The sequence below is a fragment of the Salvia miltiorrhiza genome, chromosome 2 (genome assembly GCF_028751815.1).
Source record: "Salvia miltiorrhiza cultivar Shanhuang (shh) chromosome 2, IMPLAD_Smil_shh, whole genome shotgun sequence".
Taxonomy (NCBI): Eukaryota; Viridiplantae; Streptophyta; class Magnoliopsida; order Lamiales; family Lamiaceae; genus Salvia; species Salvia miltiorrhiza.
In genome coordinates this window covers 9,868,603-9,889,879 of record NC_080388.1, presented here as the reverse complement: position 1 = coordinate 9,889,879, position 21,277 = coordinate 9,868,603, and the positions used below count along the sequence as shown (strand labels likewise).

The window sequence follows — 21,277 nt, the reverse complement described above, 5'->3', positions numbered from 1 at the left end:
AGTGAGATCTAGGGCACGATCTGGTGCGTTTATTTTATCAATCCTATGACTGATATTGTATCTGGAGGGTGATTTTTTTTCGCAGGGTTCGAATCCTGGAGGGAGCAGAATATTTTAAATTTTGTTATTCATCAGTATATACTGCATTGTTCATCAGTATATACGGCTCTATTCATCAGTATATATGTCTTATTCATCACGAATTTTTAAAATTTTATTTTTCATCAGTATATACATCTTGTTCATTAGATATACATTTTGTTCATTAGTATTATATATCTTATTCATTGTACTCATGTTACACGAAAAATAAGGGGTCTCACTGGAGCGCGCCCCTATATATATATATATATATATATATATATATATATATATATATACATTTATCTTAAAAATAGCATTTTAAATATTAAAGCATATACATTTTATTTTTGAAAATGAATTATATTATCTCATGTTCAACTCTTTATTTTTTTCACTTACCCATTGATAAAAAAATATCGATAAAATAACATAAATACACATTTTGATGCATATAAAAGTAATTGTTGTCATGTTTATTCAAATCAAATCTTTGAAAGTTTTATAGGAACTTTATTTTAAAATTTGTATTTAAACAAAATGACCACATAAATATGATATAAATCTGTATTTATAATTACTTTTGATAATTGATGATGTATATATCTATACACATTATCAGTTAAAATTAATTAATTGGTATTTCAAAAATTGAAAATTCAAATGTTTACAAATTCATATTTTCTTATTGATATTATGTCGTGGATAATTTCAATTTTTTTTAGATTCATATTTGCATTAACTTATATTCAAATTATGTTTAATATGTAGTATATTTTTTTTCTGGATCACACGAGCGGCGCGTACTAGTTGACTCTTATATATCAGCGGAGTCGAGCGAAAACAACAGACACAAAGTAATAAGTTTCTCTCTCACATCATATCAATGGAGTCGACGACTTTCTTCTCGTTCCTCGCATTTCTCTCTCTCCTCTTCTTCCTCATCAAGAACATGATTCACAACACAAGGGTTCCGCCGGGCTCGTTAGGCATTCCGATCATCGGCCAAAGCCTTGAGTTTCTGAAGGCGATGAGGGCCGACAGAACAGAGGAGTGGCTGCAAGAAAGGGCCCGAAAATACGGCCCGATTTCGAAGCTCAACATCTTCGGAACCAAGACGGTATTCCTAACGGGCCAAGCGCACAACAAATTCATATACAGCAGCGACGAGCAGACGCTATCGAACAAGCAGCCGCCGTCGGTGAGGCGGCTCCTCGGCGAGAGGAATCTGCTCGAAATGAGCAGCGAAGATCACCGGCGGATGAGGGGAGCAATCCTCTCATTCTTGAAGCCCGAAGCCCTCAAACAGTATGTGGGCAAAATGGACCAAGAGATCAGATTGCACCTCGCGCACCATTGGCATCATGATCATGAGATTTCGGTATGTGTGCGTGGGTGGCTTATGCACCCCAAATCTTATAAAATAGTCAAATTAATAAGCAAAAAAGAAAAATTGATTATGTATAGGTAAAATATTAAGAATATCCAAAACCTCAAGTTCATGGCTCCGCTTTGTGTTAGAGCTGAAAGTGATGGATCATTTCTCGAAGTTGATAACTTGGCCTGAGCCTCATTCATAACTAGCCATATTCTTCGAAGAAGTTTTTCGGTTTTAATTTATTTTTTAAAATCTTATAACTAATACTCCATTCGTCCCTCAAACATCTTCCTTTATTTTCATTTTGGTCCGTCCCTCAATTTAAACATCTTCCTAACCTAATTTTGGAAATAATTGCACTCACTATAATATACTCTAACAATCTTTACTTTTTGTGGGACTCATTCTCCACTCATCAAATACACAACTAATTTTTATTAAAACTCGTACCACCTAGCTTCCTTTTGGAAGATATTTGAGGAACGGAGGGAGTAATTATTTTACAAAAAAATTTACTACGTACTCCCTCCGTCCACGATATCATTTCCATTTTGTGGGCACGAGTTTTAAGAAAAATGATGAATAGTAATCTCTCCGTCCAACTCTAATAGGCTCACTTCTTTTGGGTCAGACTTTTTAGGAGAAAAGTTTTGTGATCGACACCAATCAAGTACATTTTTTTTTTACTCAAAATGGAAAACGAGCCTATTCTAGTGGGATGTCCCAAAAAGGAAAACTAGCCTATTAGAGTGGACGGGGAGAGTAGTTGATAGTAGTGGATATTATTGTGAGTGGAGTTTGGGTCCCACTATATATTATTGTGAGTGGAGTTTATTGACCCTACTACTATAAACGAAAGTTGATACAATATTGTGGACAGACCAAAGTGGAAAAGGAGGAATGATATCGTTGTCGTAAGGAGTATTATTTATTATTATTATTATTATTATTATTATTATTATTATTATTATTATTATTATTATTATTATTATTATTATTATTATTATTATATACCTTTCTAATTTCATATCTTTTAAATTTTGTCTCTTAATTCAATCCAACTTTTTTTTTTCTCTAGTTCATAATTCTCTCAATAGCTTATAAATTTCATTATCCAAATATTTTGATAATTATATTGTCTATGTCCCATAAGAGTGTGCATAATTGCTGGTGGCACGTACGAATTTTAATAAATTTTAGGTGAGTAATTATTAGTGGAAGAAATGGCTCACTTTTATTAGTGGAATAAATGGTTCAAAAAAGGAAAGTGCACACTCTTGCGGACATACCAAAATGACAAAAAGTGTATACTTTTGTGGGACGAATAGAGTAAGTTATTAAGACATTAAATCTTATTTTCTTTGTCTACAAAAAATTTGATACAATTTCTTTTTTGATTTGTACACAAAAAATTTGTTAAGGGGAACTAATTAAATTTGTAGGATCAAGGCAGCATGTTTCTTTCAATTTCTATCGTACTAGAAGAGAGGCTAATAGCGCTGTCCATTCTTTCTTGTTTTGGATGTAAAATTTGATAAGGCTTCATTTTTGCTTCAAAATAAAAGGATCAAGGCAAGGCAGTATTTAAAAACAAGGTTGAAAAGACGAGATCATATTCACGTATTTAAATTTGAGAAGAAAATACAAAATGCAAATTAAATATTGTGAAAAGTAAAAAGATATCCTGGCAAGCGGGGAATTTGCCAGGGCTTGGCTACGCCACTGTGTGTGAGAGAGAAATATTTATTTTTTCCAAATATATTATTGATTAAATTTGAAGACTACTAAAACAAGAGAAGTTTGGCCCAGCATACTAGTGTTGAGTTTTGGTTTTGGGCCGTTTTCACAGGTGATGCCGCTGATGAAGACGCTGACGTTCGACATGATTTGCACGCTTCTGTTCGGGCTGGAGAGAGGAGAGAGAAGGGAGACGCTGGTGCATCTCTTCCAGCACGTGATCGACGGAATGCTGACGGTGCCGATTAATCTACCCTTCACGCGCCTCAACAGAGGCCATACGCGCGAGGTCGGAGGCAGGAGCCATCATAAGGGCGCTCATACGCGAGAAGAGAGAGAAACTAGAGAGAGAAGAAGGAACCCCAGACGAGCAAGACCTCATCATCAGCTTGCTGAGCATGCGCGACGACGGAGGTCGTGGCTCGCCGCTCTTGTCCGATGCGGAGATCGAGGATAACTGCGCAGTGGCGATGATTGCCGGTCACGACACCACGGCCACGCTTCTCACGTTCTTGATCAAACTCATAGCTGAGAACCCACATGTTTACGAAGCACTCCTCAATGGTTGATAGATTGACTGAGAGATTTGTTTCTTGAAATAAGAAAAAATTGTAAGTGTGTGTAATTTGTTTGTTGTTACAGAGCAAGAAGAGATTGCGCGGGGGAAGAAGACAGCGAGTGAGGCTCTCACATGGGAAGATCTTGGTAAGATGAAGTACACGTGGCGAATTGCGACGGAGGCGTTGAGGATGTATCCGCCGGTGATGTTTAGCTTTCGGCAAGTCCTTCGAGATATTCAGATCGGAGGATATGTTATCCCTAAAGGATGGCAGGTATGTAGTACACGTTTATTTTGCGTCTATTCGATTATTCGAGATTATATTAGTATAAAATTACTCAAAATTAAGAGGGTGTTTGGCTAAGCTTATTTCAAACAGCATATAAGTTCTTGCTGTTTATAAGATGTTTCAGTAGTTTATAAGATGTAGTTTCATAAGAGTTTATAAATTGTAAAAGAGTTAGTTCCTGTCTGACCGAATGTATAGGTAAGACGGGTCTGACCTAACTCAATCGTAGCGCGCGGGCGTAGGCTTTGAGAGGATTGCGCGGGCGCGACGCAGGTATGTGAGGAGAGCGCGGGCGCAGGGGGCTGAGGCGTGGGCGTTGGGGACTAATTATTATTATAAAAAAAAGTAATTATTGATAAAACAAAACGTAATGTTTCAAAAATATTACTTTAATTTTTTCATGTTGATTCCGTCCCGTAAGAGTGTATCATATTTTCCGTCTCATAAAAGTGTATCACTTTCATTTTGGACATAGCCCCACTTTATCTTTTTAACCACAACCACTCATTTGTATATAACTTCACAATCAATTCAACCACAACCACTTATTTCCACTAACACTTTATCATCCAACTTTTTCTTAAAACCCGCGCCACTCCATATGTGATACACTCTTACGGGACAGAGGGATCACAACAATAATTATTTTGAATTATTCAGCCCGGACCTGCGATTCGCGCCCAGATCCGCCCCGACCCGCGCCCCGGTCCGACTAGACCCATCTCACCCATACACTCGGTCTGATAGGACAATTTGTGATTGTCAAAATATTTGGATAATTGAGTTTATAAGCTAGAGAGACAATTTTTAGTAGAAAGAGAAAAATCTTTGTTAAAGAGATAAAATCGAAGAAAGATGAAATTTATATAATAAAAATAAAAATTATAGTTGAATTATTTTTGTGAAATGAGTGTTGCTTAATTATAAGATAATGAGAAAATAAGTTGGGACAAAGGAACTTATTTTTTGGGAAGCATATAATCTCTTAGAGCTTATTTTGAGGAGTAATGGAGAACACTTTGAAAGAACTTATAAATTGTTTTAAAAAGCTTATAAACTCAATCAAACACCCTCTAAGTGGGTCCAACATTAATTAGCTAAGATAAATTTTGTCATAGGGAAGACCAAGACTCATAAGTCACAACTAATTCTACTTGGCATTGTCCCAAGATTAAGTCACAGGTCGAGTCCATAAGAATATATATCATAAGACTAAATTTATCTAATCCATCAAATCGAACATCACCTTTGAGTATCAAATTAGATTGGTAGAACATATGACTAATTTTGAACAATCAAAGTGTGTGTTCCTTCAAAGCATGAATGAACTTAACTTATATTATTGGGATAATTATGTTTAAACATGAACTTTTACTCAATTATGATTTTGCATATGAACTAAAATTTGTCTCGAAATAGAGGAAACTTTCAATTATTCTATTTATCATACGATTGTCAGCTTTCGACGAATTAATAACATTGTGGCTAGCTGAAGTGGCAATTTAGTACATCTGTAGATTAAGCCATATAGACATTTTAGAGTCCAGTTCGGCATTAATTTGGAGGAAATTAATAATCTTGTGAAAACAATCAGAACAATTGAAAATTCATATAAATTTTAGCTCATGTGTAAAACCAGAATTGAGTAAAATTCATCTATTTAAGAGCATTTATAGCACGAATTTTCAAACCTAGCAATCACGACACAACATTCCAATCCATTGAATAATAAACTCCCAATATGTTTTCGTCGAGCAGCATTCATTGTTGGTTTCTAGAGTTGAAGATTGTGTTGTAATTACAACGTTTAAACATATTGCAGGTGTTTTGGGCAGGCTGCATGACGCATTTGGATGGATCCATATACCCGGATCCGCACAAATTCGATCCGTCACGATATGAAGATCAAGCAGCAATCCCACCTCATTCGTTCGTAGCGTTTGGTGGAGGACCAAGGATGTGTCCAGGGTATGAATTTTCAAGAATCGAGACGTTAGCAATGATTCATTACTTGGTGACTCGATTCACGTGGAAGCTCTGTTTCAAAGAGAATAATTTTAGTAGAGATCCGATGCCGATTTTCAAGCAAGGCTTACCCATACACATTCAGATGAAGAAGCCTTTATCAGATGACGCAGTACTGTAATATATGTTTGAAATATTGCATATTTATCAACAAGCCTTTAAACGATGCAATGTAATTTACTTTTATTCGAGCATTACAATAACAAGACAGTAACACTCCACTTATTTCTATAATCTATACTAATAGAAAAAGAGCCTAAGGCACAACTTGTGGATTGCCTATTTTACCCCTTATTATATATTTTGTATTATATATTTATAAAACATAAATCTATTTTGATATATACTTATTTGCCACCCAAATCTATAAAGAATACTTGTTGCATTAGAATTATATTCCTCTTCCACATCACCAACGTGTTGAGGAACTCCATGACCTAATTCCACACGGTTCAAGTCTCATATGTGCATTGGTAAGCAACCATGTATTGAACATATTTGTATTGGCCTATTGGGTGCTATATCCATCTTTTGTTTCTGCTCTTTCAATTCTGGTTGTGTTTTTCATTATCTTTAGCAGTGATCTGGTTAGATTTCGTTGTTCTCCTCCCTCGCCGCCTCTGGCCTGGTCTACACCAGTGTCGTGCTTTTTCGCCACTCTCAGCATCCAGTCTACCTTGCTCTCTTTTGTGCTTCGCCGCCGCTCTAAGGCTCCGATCTGCCATGCTTCACTGTCGCTCTTATTCTTTCTCCAATCGCCGCCTCTGCTCATCGAAGGCCGTTTGAGGTTAGTTTTGATTATCGCTATGTCTGTTAATGATTGTTTACTGCCTATGTGTAGTATGTTGGGAATAAGCTAAGAAATTGATTAAGTTCGATAGATCATCATAAACATTATTAGAATACAGTGAAGTCACTTCCTTGAATCTATTATGTAAATCCTTTCGTCTGTTGATAATTATTTCTGGTAAATGAATTGGTCATGTTGCTGCCATATCAACATTACATAATAGTTCATAGAATTTGTTCTCGATAAATGTTGACTCCAAAAGTCTCATGATTAATTACATAATAGTGAGGTTGCTACCCATCCTCCCAACGATCCATTTTTTTATTTTATTTTTAAAAAAAAGGGAAAACGGTCAAAAAAAATTTCTTTTAAAAAAATTGAATTTTCAATTTTGTTTTTATTTAATCGCACGAGCCTTGGACGCGCTCGCCCTTCCACCCATCATGCCCGACACCTTGCAAACCGAGCACGCACCTGCGCTACACGCCAGCATGCGGTGCGTCTCCCTCCTCGGCATGATCCGGCACTCCAGCCTCAGCGCTGGAGATGCTCTTTGTGCCTACAGCGGCACTGCATGTGGATACCGTCCGTGGTGATTCAAGCAGCAATAGCGGCGCGAGGTTTGGTAGCAGAGGGAGGTCGGGGACTGGGTGGGTAAGGTGAATTGGGGTTGGGTTGATTGTCTTTTTAGATTTTAGTTTTGTAATTTAAAATTCAAATTTTCAGAATTTTAAAATATTAATAAATTTTAATTTAAAGTAATAAAAGGATATTTTGGCAATAGTGTTTATAATTGATATATTATTATTTTATGGTTACAATTAATTTTTATTTAAGTAAAATGATTATTTTAATATTTTCCTCATAAGCATCTTAGTTATAAATTATGAAAAAAATATGATTAATTGTGACTAAGAAAAGTACTCCCTCCGTCCAAATAATCTTGTCCCACTTTTCTTTTCGGTTTGTCCCAATAATCTTGTCCCATTTTTTTTTAGGCAAATTTTAGATACTAATTAATTCTAATTAAACCAATCGGTCCCTCCCCCCCCCCCAAACAATTAAACTCATCAAACAATTCCCTCCTTCCCCCATCGTTCCTCCCGCCTCCCCCTCTTCCCCCATCGTTCCTCAGACGCCACCTCTCCCTCCTTCCCCCATCGTTCTTCCGACGCCACACCCATCGTTTCTCCAGCGCCGCCTCCTTCCCCCATCGTTCCTCCGGCACCGCACCCATCGTTTCTCCGGCGCCGCCTGCTTCCCCATCGTTTCTTCGGCGCCGCACCCACAGATCTAAGCCTCCCCCTCTGTAAATCCACCTCATTTATTCACTGTTTTTTTCCCCAGAAATTAGGGCTCGCCTAATACATCTGAGGATGAAGATCTGAGCCCCTTTCGTCGGCGGCTTCTCCTGGTTAACGAAGACGATGAAAAACGGCATCTCCTAGTTAGCGAAGACGATGGAAAATTTGTTGAAGAAATTTGGTTTTTCTGTTCTTGGCTTCTCCAGAAATTGTTCTTGGTTAATGAAGATGATGAAAAATTTGTTCTTGGTTTTTCTGTTCTTGGTTAGCAAAGACGATGGAAAATTTAATGAAGATATTTATGTTCTTGGGCTATGAAGATGATGAAAAATTTGTTGAAGAAATTGTTCTTGGGCTAAAGATTTGATTTTTATTCTTGTTCTTTTGCTTGATTCCGTTCACTGTTCCGGATGGAGAGAGGCGGTGATGCGGCTAGTGGTCGTGCCAACGCCGGGGAAGGGAGCGGCGCAGGTGTGGCTCCGCCTACTGTTGCCGTCGCCGGGAAAGTGAGGAAAAAACAATGATAATTTTAAGTTATACTTAATTTCTTCTTAAACATGTGGGACCTTCTAGTTTACCATATTAATTTTACACTCCTTAATCTCGGTGCCCAAAAAAGGGGACAACATTATTGAGACGGAGGAAGTATGTTAATCGTATACTTCCTCCGTCCATGAAATAAACTCCCAGTTGAGGTTCGGCACGGAGACTAAGAAAACTGAAAAAAGTGTTGTGAATTAGATAAAAGGGTAGTTGACCAAAAGTGATAAAGGTATTGTGAGTGGGCCCATAAGTGATAAAGAGTACTCCCTCCGTCCCATTAAAGTTGGCCACATTTCCATTTTAGTTGTCCTACTAAAGTTGGCCACTTTCCAAAAACGGAAATAATTTAACTTAATTAGGATCATTAATTAAGTTACTAATTAAACCATAAATTATGTTTAAAATAAACATATACACCCTATGCACACACAAACACACACATAGACAGCAGTCGCCCCTCTCTCTTATTCTCCGGCAGGATGCCACCCCCATCGCTGCCGCCGCCGCCGCCTTTCGCCCATTCGGCCGTCGCCGCCTCTCTCTCTCTCTCTCTCTCTCTCGTTACAGATCTCGTGATCTCTATCTCCCTTCCTCTCACCGTCGCATCCTTGGGCGATTTGGGGGTTCGAAGCTCGCCGCCCAAATGCGTGAGGTCGTGCGTCGATTTGGGGGCTAGGGCTCGCCTGCGCCGATTTGGGTGAGGTCGTCGCATCTTGTGCACCGATTTGGGGGCTAGGGATCGCCTGTGCGTCAATTTGGGTGAGGGGCGAAGGGCAAACGCCGACGGGATGTCACCACCATGGCCGCCGCCGCCTCTCGCCCCTCGAAGCAGCGATGGGTGCCCTCGTCGTCCTCCCTCTCTCCCTCTGTTCTCTCTCAGATCTAACAGGGTCGTTTGATTTCAGGTACAAGATCTGGTTTTCTAAAGATCTCGCCTTCACAGTGTTTGAGGGCAAGATCTGGTTTTTGATTTCTGGTTTTTGAGTGGATTTTGAAGGGTTCTGGTTGACGGCGGTGGTGGTTGTTGGCAACGGTGGTGGTGGTTGTTGGCAGATTTGAGGGTGGTCGGTGCTGAAAAAAAAAAAAGAGGAGGAAGAAAAAACCGAGGGTGGTCGGTGGTGGTGGTGCTCCGGTCGCCGGTCGCCGGCGGCGACGAGTTGCTGGCAGATTTGTGGTGGTTGTTGCCAAATTTGCTAATTAAGCAATTAAGATAAAAAAAAAAGTGTATTTAAAAATATGGACTACTCAATTAAAAGCATAACAATACATTTCTTAATTTCCGTGTCGAAAAGAACGTGGCCAACTTTAGTGGGACGGAGGGAGTAGTAAATATAGAATATAAAAGTGATAAAGGTAATGTGGTGTGGGCCCATGAATAGTAAATGTAAGTAAATATATAATATAAAAGTGATAAAGGTGTTGTGGGGTGAGCCCATGAATGGTAAAACATAAGTAATAAATGTAGGAAATAAGTGAGGATATAATTGTCTAAAAAGCAGAGTAGAAATTTATTTTATGAACAAATATTTAAGGATAAGTAGGAGTTTATTTCGTAGACGGAGGGAGTAGTATGCACAAAATATAGTCAATGTTTTACTGCAAACTTAGTGAAAGTAAATTGTAAAGATAAAATATAATAATAATGTTTTGTATATTCTTGATAAAAAATTAATATTTTATTAATTCAGTAATATATATTATCATAAAAATAATTGTTTTTTATTCTTTCTTATAAAAAATTAATATTTTATTAATTCAGTCTTATATATACATATAATACCAACACATGAGGATGAAGCGCAGTCTGTTGGTAAGACGCTTCCCCTCCAACCAATAGGTCGGGGGTTCGAGTTACCCTAGGAGCAGAGTTTTGAGTGGGTGTTTCCTTCTTTGTTGTAACAAATTTTAAAAAAAAAATATAATACCAACACAGCCAAGCGAAACAAGTCTCTCTCTCATATCATATCCATGGAGTCGACGACTTTCTTCTCACTCATCGCGCTTGTCCCTCTCCTCTTCTTCCTCATCAAGATCAGGATCCGCAACAGAAGGGTTCCGCCGGGGTCGTTAGGAATTCCGATCATCGGCCAAAGCCTGGAGCTTCTGAAGGCGATGAGGGCCGACAGAACAGAGGAGTGGCTGCAAGAAAGGGCCCGGAAATACGGCCCGATTTCGAAGCTCAACATCTTCGGAACCAAGACGGTGTTCTTAACGGGCCAAGCGCACAACAAATTCATATACAGCAGCGACGAGCAGACGCTATCGAACAAGCAGCCGCCGTCGGTGAGGCGGCTCCTCGGCGAGAGGAATCTGTTCGAAATGAGTAGCGAAGATCACCGGCGGTTGAGGGGAGCAATCCTCTCATTCTTGAAGCCCGAAGCCCTCAAACAGTATGTCGGCAAAATGGATCAAGAGATCAGATTGCACCTCGCGCACCATTGGCATCACAATCAAGAGATCTCGGTATGTTAAGTGTGTGTATGTGCTTTTTATATTTATGAGTTCGAGAATCTTTTTTTTTTTTTTAATTACTGAGTTCGAGAGTTTAGAATGTCACTACTTTTCATGTGTTTGTTTGATGGGAGGGGTTTATTCACTGTAAATCGCATAAAACATTATTAACTTAAACGATTTTATATAAGAAATAAAAAGCAAATTAAAGGAAATTGGTTGTGAGAGGCAGAAGCATGCAAGGGCAGAGTTATGATTTTAAGAAATATACGATCACGTTTATGTACCTTCTCCGTGTCCTATGATCCTATATCAAGTAGTAAGAGGCTATTTGGCTAGCTTAAGTAAGTATTTGAGAAGGGTTTGATAAAATATACTTTTAAATAATTTTAAATTTATAAAAAATAAGTTTCAATAAAATTATAAATTCTTCAAAGATAAGTTTTTCAATTTTAATTTATTTTTTAAAATCTTATAACTAATAATAATTATATTACTATCATATACCTTTGCAAATTTCATATATCTTTTTAATTTTGTCTCTTTGACTAGACTTTTTTTTTCTGTCTCTAGCTCACTAATTCTCTATAACTTATAAATTCAATTATCAAAATATTTTGATAATTTATAAGCTATAAAGAGATTACATCTTACTCTCTCTGTTTACAAAAAATTTGTCACAATTTGTTTTTGGTCTGTACACAAAAAATTGGTAACTTTCATTTATATTAGTAGGGTCCACATAATTTCACTCACATTTGAATTGGGGCTCTTATATCACTATCAATTCCACCCACATTTATTAAAACTTGTGTTGTCGATAATTTGACAATTTTTTTTGAACAAAGGGAGCATAAGTTATTAGAGCTTATAAGCTTTCTAAATTATATTTAGCGAGATACCCTTTTAGTCTCATATTCATTTCCGTGGACATTTCAAACTGTAGCCTACTTTCTCAATGGAATTATATTTAAAAAATTACTAAAATGACCTTGTTATTCATAATAGTAAATAAGTGCAAAATGGAACAAATGTATTTTTATATACTTTTAAAATAAATTCAATGCACTTTTTTATTCTATGTGAAAATTAATGGAGAACTAATTAACTGTTGTAGGATAAAGCTAGGCACCATGTTTCTTTGAATTTCTGTGATACTAGGAGGGGGGCCAAAAGGCAATATGTCAAATGAAGTTAAGGTTTGGATGTATGATTTTCCCATCTTGCTTTCCGATTGCAGATCGAGATATGTAATAAAGCTTCATTTTTGCTTCAAAAAAAAAACAGAGATCAAGGCAAATTAATGACGAGATTATATTCTCGTATTTAAATTTGAGTAGGAAATACGAAATGCAAATTAAATATTGTGAAAAAGAAGTTGGAAAATTTTCAGGGTGTGTGTGAGAGAGAAGTATCTATTTTTTGTAAATAAATTAATGATTAAATTCTAAGACTACTAAAACAAGAGAAGTTTGCTGTTTGCCATAGCATTAGTGTTGAGTTTTGGTTTTGGGCCGTTTTGGCAGGTGATGCCGCTGATGAAGACGCTGACGTTCAACATGATCTGCACTCTTCTGTTCGGGGTGGAGAGAGGAGAGAGAAGGGAGACTCTGGTGCGTCTCTTCCAACAAGTGATGGACGGAATGCTGGCGGTGCCGATTAATCTGCCCTTCACGCGCCTCAACAGAAGCATACGCGCCAGGTCGGAGGCAGGGGCCATCATAAGGGCTCTCATACGCGAGAAGAGAGAGAAGCTGGAGAGAGAAGAAGGAACTCCAGACGAGCAAGACCTCATCCTCAGCTTGCTCAGCATGCGCGGCGACGGAGGCCCGCTCTTGTCCGACGCCGAGATCGAGGATAACTGCGCGGTGGCGATGATCGCCGGCCACGACACCACCTCCACGCTTCTCACGTTCTTGATCAAACTCATAGCCGAGCACCCACATGTTTACCAAGCACTCCTCAATGGTTGATAGATTGACTGAGAGATTTGTTTCTTGAAATTAAGAAAAATTTGTAAGTGTGTGTAATTTGATTGTTGTTGCAGAGCAAGAAGAGATTGCACGAGGGAAGAAGACAGCCAGTGAGCCTCTAACATGGGAAGATCTTGGTAAGATGAAGTACACGTGGCGAATTGCGACGGAGGCGTTGAGGATGTATCCGCCGGTGATGTTTAGCTTCCGGCAAGTCCTTCGAGATATTCAGATGGAAGGATATGTTATCCCTAAAGGATGGCAGGTAACTTTCAATATACGGTTATTAATTTTCGACAAATTAATGTCATCGTGGCTAGCTGAAGTGGCAAATCAATATCGTCGTGACAAATTGAATTGAGTAGATATCAACTTGTGTCATTTAGTACATCGATCGATTAAGTCATGTAGATATTTCAGTGTCCACTTCAACATTAATTTAAAATGAATTGATAATCGTGTGCAAAATCAGAACAATTAAAAAGTCGTACATTTGAAGATTATATTTTAGTTCATATAAAAAATTAAAATTTATGTATTTAGGCGCAATTATAGCACCTGGCAATCACAACACAACTTTCCAATCTTTCGAATTATAAACCCCCAAATATGTTTTGGTCGGAGCAACATTCATTGTTAGTTCCTAGGGTTGAAGATTGTATTGTAATTACAATGTTTAAACATAATGTAGGTGTTTTGGGCGGGATGCATGACGCAGTTGGACGGATCCATATACCCAGATCCGTACAAGTTCGACCCATCACGATACGAAGATCAAGCGGCAATCCCACCTCATACGTTCGTAGCATTTGGGGGAGGACCAAGGATGTGTCCAGGGTATGAATTTGCAAGAATCGAGACATTAGCGATGATTCATTACTTGGTCACTCGATTCACGTGGAAGCTCTGTTTCGAAGAGAATAAAGTCAGCAGAGATCCCATGCCGGTTTTTAAGCAAGGCTTACCCATACACATTCAGATGAAGAAGCCTTTATCAGATGATGCAATACTGTAATTATTTACATATTTTTCATCTATTGCATAATTATCAACAAGCCTTTAGATGATGGAATGTAATTTGCTTTTATTGGAGCATTACAATAACAGGACAGTAGTATTCCACTTATTTCTATAATTTCCTACAAGATAAGTGAGATCCTACACTGGGGATAAATAAACGCATAAATTTGACCAATACAAATCAAAGAAGAGATCGATATACTTGACACAAACTCTGCGAAAAATACAGAGACAATTTATCGTGAGAATCTTCCTTTTTACCTTTCAAGGCTTTGATTTTCCATCTTCATCTTCATCTTCAGTAGCTCCAGATTCAATCAAATGTAGCTTAAGTAGCTCCAGATTCCATCTTCATCCATGTAGGTTGTCTTCAGTGGATGGCATGGTACTGAGCAGATATTCTTTTAGGCGGTAGCTTGCGCAAAATGAACAAGACGAGAGCTGAAGGAAGAATCTCGACCAGCTGTTAGTTAATGAATCACATTAGAACTACAACTTTTGAACATATCTAATGCCAAAAATGAAGCATCTTGAAGAAATTTTGATACCATGTAATAGCTCAAATTCAGAACTGGATGGTACATGACGTCCAGCGATGCATCTGAATAGAAAGCCGACAGCACTACCTGCAATAAGAGAGACAACATTCAAATAGAAAAGCAAGTCAAGCAACTGTAGGAGAAGTTACCACCACAAAAACTAAAGGCGGATTCTTAGATTGTCGTCTCAGAAGGGAAAGAGTATGCTCAAGGCAGCTGAATATCTTGGTAATAGACCATAATAAACTATACAAATATCAGAAATGGATGCGTTTATATATGATGAACATTATTACATGAAAAGGAATACATAGACTAAGCAGATGGATTGAATTAGGTGGTTGTACAGAAGTTTTCTGTTTCATGGAGATACCCCTTATCAGATACACACAACAATACACAGTAGATTCTTAGTTTATATAGAATGGAAACCGAAGGTCAATCTCACAACTTACCACAAGGCACCTTATAAGAAAACAAGTGAAGCATATAGCTGTCACAGATCCAACCTGAAAACCAAAATCATGTTATTTTAAAATACACAGTTGGAAACAAGGGTATACATGATTAGCATGGGCATGCTGATCAATCCTGAATGATTAGTTTCTGAAAAAATTAATAATAAACAAAATTTCATGATCTCTGCTTCAATATAAATGATCTGCACAAGGCTGAACTGATACTAATTAAGCAATTCAAGACTATAATGAGATGAATAAATAAAGATTATTAAGAACATTTCTATTTCAGAACCAAGCAAAACTTGTATGCAACATAATCTCAAATGAGCAACTGCTCCACCATAGACAGGTCACCAAAAAATTTCAGATGATTTCGAAACATATTCCATAGTCTAGATGAAGTGCAAGTAAGAATAGAACCTGGACCTCTTGTGAAGAATATGACACTTATTCATGGAAGGAAAATACACATAACATTTCAAGCTATTTGCGCTATGAAGATTATCAGATGAATCTTTAAATTGGGTACATCATACTTTCCAATGATTAGAAACTGCATAAACTAAAAATGAGACCCATGCCCTTATGTGGTAATAACATCTTGATGAAAATATTAGCAACAATTTTGAATGGATTATGTTAGAGACCAGTTGGCAACAAAAAAGAGAAGGATTTCAAGCAGGAGTATCCTTGAATGGACTAACTAGATCAACTATGCACTGTATTCCAATTATATTAAAGAAAAAGGTACAAACCTCATGAAGTTTCTTTCTCCTCCCTTTGGACTCAATGGGGAAGCGTCTAAGCATGAAAAATAACCTAGAGCACACACACACACACACACAAAAAAAAAAAGGAAAAATGTAGTTTGCACAAAAGTAAAAACAGGTTCGATTTTAGACTTCGGGAAATCATTTGAAAAAATTAATACTGCTTTAAACAATAAGCAGCCAGCAAGAAGACTTCAAATTCACCTTCCTCCATATATCAAAAAGCCCAATGCGGCTATGAATGATACCACTGCAAACATCAGAAGACATTACCAGGATCAGAAGCCACACATTAATAGTCTTAGAAACCTAAGAAAGCAAAGGCTTCAACCGTAAGGTAAACTTGAACTGAACAAAAACCATGGAGGGAGATTAACCTGCTATAAATATCTTTCCAATGAATTGCACAATGACGTTCTCATCTAATCCAAGGTACACCCAGATGCAGAACTGATGATGAAAAAAGAAAGAGAGTTAAAGTTTTAGTAAGTTGATGCCCGGAAAAGTATCGTATCTGAATGGGTCATAAAAAAGATCCAATTGAGTAAAGAATGAATAAAATTACTATGCAGTACAAAGATACAAGGCATCTGAAAAGGAATATATGACCAACATATGCAAAACACAGAAGCTGCTGATTTTTTTTTTACAGTATTCAATATTCATCACCACAGACAAATACAACCAAAAACCAAGATATAGGCAAGGGAATCATGACTAACCTGTATTAAGTAGATTGCACCATTGATAGAAATATAGAAGATTCTCAATTTATCTGTTGGCAAGCTTCTAGCCTGACCAATTACAGAGACGAAGCTTTCATTGATTCTTCACGTCACATAACAGAATTCAGAACTCTCAAGCATCTAAAGTAAACAACAATTCTTACAAACTATAGCAGCCTAGATCAGTGAAGCGATATCTTAAATAGCTTCAATGCTTATACCTGATGATATATCTCGGCCCAAAAAAGGATGAGAAGTGTATATGTAGAAAAGAATAGCAGATCAGGAAGATCTAGGAGTACCAAAGTAAGGGCCTGAGTCATAATGAACAAAGAGAGTAAAATAAGTAATACAAATAAAAATGGTACTAATAGAGAAACTGCACGATAATGCTGTTTCTTTGGCAAATTCATTTCAGTAGTAACTGTGCAACAACTAGACTGTGAATCAAGAAAAATCTACAACTTTTTGAAATTATTCAGAAGGCAAAGGTAGACTATGCTACCCCTGGAAGAACAAACATAATTGACCACCTTATACTTTCAACTGAGTGAAAACAGAGTGTTCATCAACAATTTCTTGTGCAGGTTAATAAACCTTTGTCAAAGGCAGCTCACGAGGAAATAAAACATCTGAACTTTTATCTAATAGCATTTCCAAATGATGTAATCCTTTTGAAAATACAGCTACACATCACACCGTGTGGAAGGAAAGACAGCAATCATAAATACAAAGCTAAATATCAAGACATAACAGATTCTTCTTAGAAATATAAGAACAAGGCAATGGAAACATCATAATATAGTAATATACACATAATTTATTTAAAAAAAATAAAAAAAGCATTTCCATCTCTAAAAGAGGTTCCTGAGGATTCATATTCTTAACATGAAAGTTCCTACCTTTGAACCTACTAGACTAAAAAAGTTGCTTAAGATGTTGTAAGAAAGTTGGCAAAACAGATCCTCATCCAGAGCAAAGAATAGGATAAAGAGATAATAAGGTCAATACCTTGGGATGCAAAAAAAACACTTGCTTATGAAATCCAAACACAACAGCACGCACTGCAATTCAGTAGCTTGGCGATTAATGCAGCGAATGAAAATCAATAGATGGAATGACTCAGAGATTACTTTCCAATACCTCCATTCACAAAAAAATTCATCAGGTGGAAAACCTTCTGAGTAGTCCATCCATACTCAGGTACCCTTAGTTCAATTCTTATCAATTGAATCTGCAAAATATAAATGTACCTACAGTCAGAGACTGCCAAGAAAGTAGACTTTCTCCATAAAATATGTAAGAGTTTCAACTTTTCTACTATCAACTTTAAACAGCTCTCTTTACAGTTCAAACACAAACTGACCATCAGATTTTACAGTTACTTGACTAACCATACGTCTATACTTCTGCCAGATACATTCAAGTTGTGACTTTTGCAAGAAACATAATACAAATTCTAAGCTTCATTACAACATCTAGAGGTAGTTACCATATTTTATGCTTTCCCGTGAAGGTAGTTGCCATGATTGAATTATAATAACAATCTGTCTTGGCCAAAACACACTACTACAACAACCAACATCAATTCCGTCCCAATCAACTTATTTTGCTCTTTTCTTCTTATAAAACCGTGAAATTATTTTCTGCTATCGCGTTTCATAAGCCCTTTCCACCAAACTAGATCGCATGAAAAATGACTTTCAGGAATCTCGAACTCCAAATATAGAAAACACATCCCCTCCAACAAATTTTTCTACCTACGCTCCTGAAGTCAAAAGTACTCATACTTAACATCTTACTGAGTATCAAAGCCGAATACTAGAAATACAATAGTTACATCTACAAACAACAGCATCCGTAATTACTAAATAATGAAATGAGCTGAGCTCAGTTGCTCCAAGAAAAGCTCCAAATTATCAGCTTTTGAAGCTCCTGCTAAGAGTGAGAATCCAATTAAAACACGCAGAGAACTATAATCCAGACGAACAACAATTCAAACAGCTTATCTACGCGTACACATTATAAAATGTAAACGCAATCGACTCACAAGGGCGACGGACGAAACGAGGGCATAAACAGCGCAGAGCGTGAAGAATAGTCCGTCTTGCCATTTGACGGATTCGTTGATGTCGTCCCACCAGCCGTCAGACAGCACTCCGACTCCGGCATCGATCGCCGGAAAGCTCAGTAGCATTCGCGCCATCTCAGCTCCGCCACCGCCGAAAAAATAAATAGTGAAAATCGATGGCTGCTAGAGAGCGTAGAGTGTCACTGCTATTACTTCCAATCAGGAAACGAGATCAAATCGAAGGCGAGAGAGGAAGAGAAATCAATAACTGAATTACAGAGAAATGATAGGATTTTACATGAGAGCGAGAAAGTGTGTAACTGAAAAGTGCAAAGTGCCAAAATGATTAGTAATATTGAAATAGAATAAAACAAATGGGGTGAGAGGAGAGAGAAAGAGGCGTTCTTGGATTTTGGTGGAATATTTATTTATAACGAACAAAAACTGTTAATTAATTGAATCCATGAAAGAAAAGGATCAATCTCTACGTGGTCCTCTAGAATTTTCCCCGATACGAATACAATGTCGATTTGCATTCCAAATTTCCAACTCCAAAGACTAGAATTCTTGTCACATCACTCGTAGGTCGGCTGGCCGGCCTAGATTAGGGGTGCTGTGGTATATAGTACTCCCTCCGTCCCAATAAAAGTGGCCACTTTTTTTGGCACGGAGTATGTTTTAATAGAGTGTGGCCTACAATTGTTGACCAAATTATTGAGTAATTATTGACTTAATTAAAGTAATTTTGGCATTTTTAGAAAGTGGCCTACAATTGTTGACCAAATTAGTGAGTAATTGTTGACTTAATTAAAGTAAACTTTTGTCATTTTTAGAAAGTAGCCACTTTTAATGGGACATCCAAAAAGGAAATGTGGCCACTTTTATTGGGACGGAGGGAGTAGTATGATTTACTTTGTTCTTATAAAAAGCACTCCCTCCATGTCAAGAATATGTCACTTTAATTGGATACAAGATTCAATAAAATAATTAATAATTTTTATATAGTGAAAAAAGGGTCACATTATTATTTAAAATGAGTAGTTGAAATTAAATAAAATGTCATTTTTTTGTAAATACTAAATATTTGTAAAGATAAATGATAAGGAAAAGATGTGAAACCGTGTTTCTAAAAGTGAAAGTGACATACTCTTTGCGGACGCCCAAAATGACAATTGTGACATACTCTTGACGGATGGAGGGAGCATCTAATTGTAAATGGCACGAATTTTAATAAAATAGTTGAATGTATTGTAAGTGGAGTAGGAGTCCCACTTTATTTTAAGTGAAAAACTTGCTAAAAATAGAATGAATACATTTTATAAGAACGGACGAAAATGACAAATTGGATACATTTTATGAAGACGGAGACGTAATCATCACATTGTGAATGATACGAATTTTAAAAAAAAATGGTGAATGATAATCAATAATAATGAGTATTGTTGTGAATAGAATTTGGGTTCCACTATAAATGTGTGGAAGGAAATAAAGTGTTATGTGGACCATATTAATATAAATGAAAGTGAAAATGACAAAAGTGGAAACGATATCGTAGACGGAGGAAGTATACACTTAGTTCATGAAAATTAGTTTTAATTAAAGATGAACACGAATCTTAACAAAATTGTTGTAATTAGGAGTAAGCAAAATATCCGAAATTCGAACATCCGTTTCGAATCAAACAAAAATTTAAAATTTGATTCGGATTTTTTGAATTTTCAGATCAAATCAAATTGAACTTTAAGCAATTTCAGATTTTCGAAGGATTAACACTTTTAAGATTCGAAAAATTCGAAATCTGAACTATATTTATAATATAAATAATATTATATATAAATATATAAAATTATTACTAGTTCTTAAGTAGTTAATATTTCTAAAATCTAACCCTATACAGAGTCTACTCTCATCTTAGTTGATTGTAACTAATTGTTTGTTAAAGTGGAACTTAATTAGATCGTAATTATCTAATTGGTTAGGTTGATATGTATTTCAAATTTTTCAAAAAAAATTGATTTTCATATTTTTTTTCACATTTCGGATTTTTCGGTTCTGATCAAATTTTAGCTGAAAGTTTTTTGTGTTTCAGATTCAGATTTTCGGAGAACATAGTCCGGATTGAATTGAATTTTAGAGAAATTTTGGATTTTTGGATCGGATCGGATCGTTTTAGGCAAAAATTTGATCTGAAATCCGAATGCTCGCCCCTAGTTGTAAGTATAATAAATGTGAAAGTTTTTTGCTTTCGCAAACCTAGATATGTTGGATAGAATGATTAAACAATTCACTCAACAATATGTAGAAAAACATAAATACAGCGAAAAAGTAAAGTACGCACAATTGATTGTTTTTATACTGCAATGTTAATTAATTGCAGTTGTATGTTCACTATAAAAATCCCTTTTACATTGAAGATACATGAACCACTCAATAGAATCCATCTTATTGAGTAGAGTTGAAAAGAAAAGAAATCTCTTCTAATCCTAATGTTAGCAACAACTAGACTTTGAACGAAGCTAATCTATAATCTCAAACAATCAAACCTACCGACTAGCCCTAAC

At 36.7% G+C, this 21,277-nt stretch overlaps 4 protein-coding genes across 6 annotated transcripts in view; 3 read left to right on the top strand and 1 right to left on the bottom strand.

Annotated features, from left to right (window-relative positions):
* Window positions 1-21,277, top strand: part of LOC131013670 (protein S40-6-like) — a 140,247-nt gene that overhangs the window by 72,950 nt on the left and 46,020 nt on the right. The window lies entirely within an intron of this gene.
* On the top strand, window positions 947-6,328 carry LOC131013663 (cytochrome P450 716B1-like). Its single transcript, XM_057941788.1, is given in 5 exon segments — window positions 947-1,462; window positions 3,309-3,470; window positions 3,472-3,760; window positions 3,839-4,029; window positions 5,867-6,328. Coding segments are annotated over 5 exon segments (1,461 nt in total). The 5' UTR covers window positions 947-967; the 3' UTR covers window positions 6,191-6,328.
* Window positions 10,624-14,256, top strand: LOC131013664 (cytochrome P450 716B1-like). The gene is made up of 4 exons (XM_057941789.1): window positions 10,624-11,169; window positions 12,684-13,125; window positions 13,205-13,395; window positions 13,822-14,256. The coding sequence occupies exons 1-4, from the start codon at window positions 10,675-10,677 to the stop codon at window positions 14,143-14,145; spliced, it is 1,452 nt and encodes a 483-aa protein (XP_057797772.1). The 5' UTR covers window positions 10,624-10,674; the 3' UTR covers window positions 14,146-14,256.
* Window positions 14,195-19,229, bottom strand: LOC131013668 (tobamovirus multiplication protein 1-like). The gene is made up of 11 exons (XM_057941800.1): window positions 18,696-19,229; window positions 17,789-17,879; window positions 17,657-17,709; window positions 16,867-16,959; window positions 16,643-16,714; window positions 16,298-16,370; window positions 16,125-16,170; window positions 15,906-15,969; window positions 15,145-15,198; window positions 14,699-14,776; window positions 14,195-14,613 (listed from the first exon to the last, which is right to left on the bottom strand). Exons 1-11 carry the CDS (start codon window positions 18,849-18,851, stop codon window positions 14,521-14,523), a joined length of 873 nt encoding a protein of 290 aa, XP_057797783.1. The 5' UTR covers window positions 18,852-19,229; the 3' UTR covers window positions 14,195-14,520.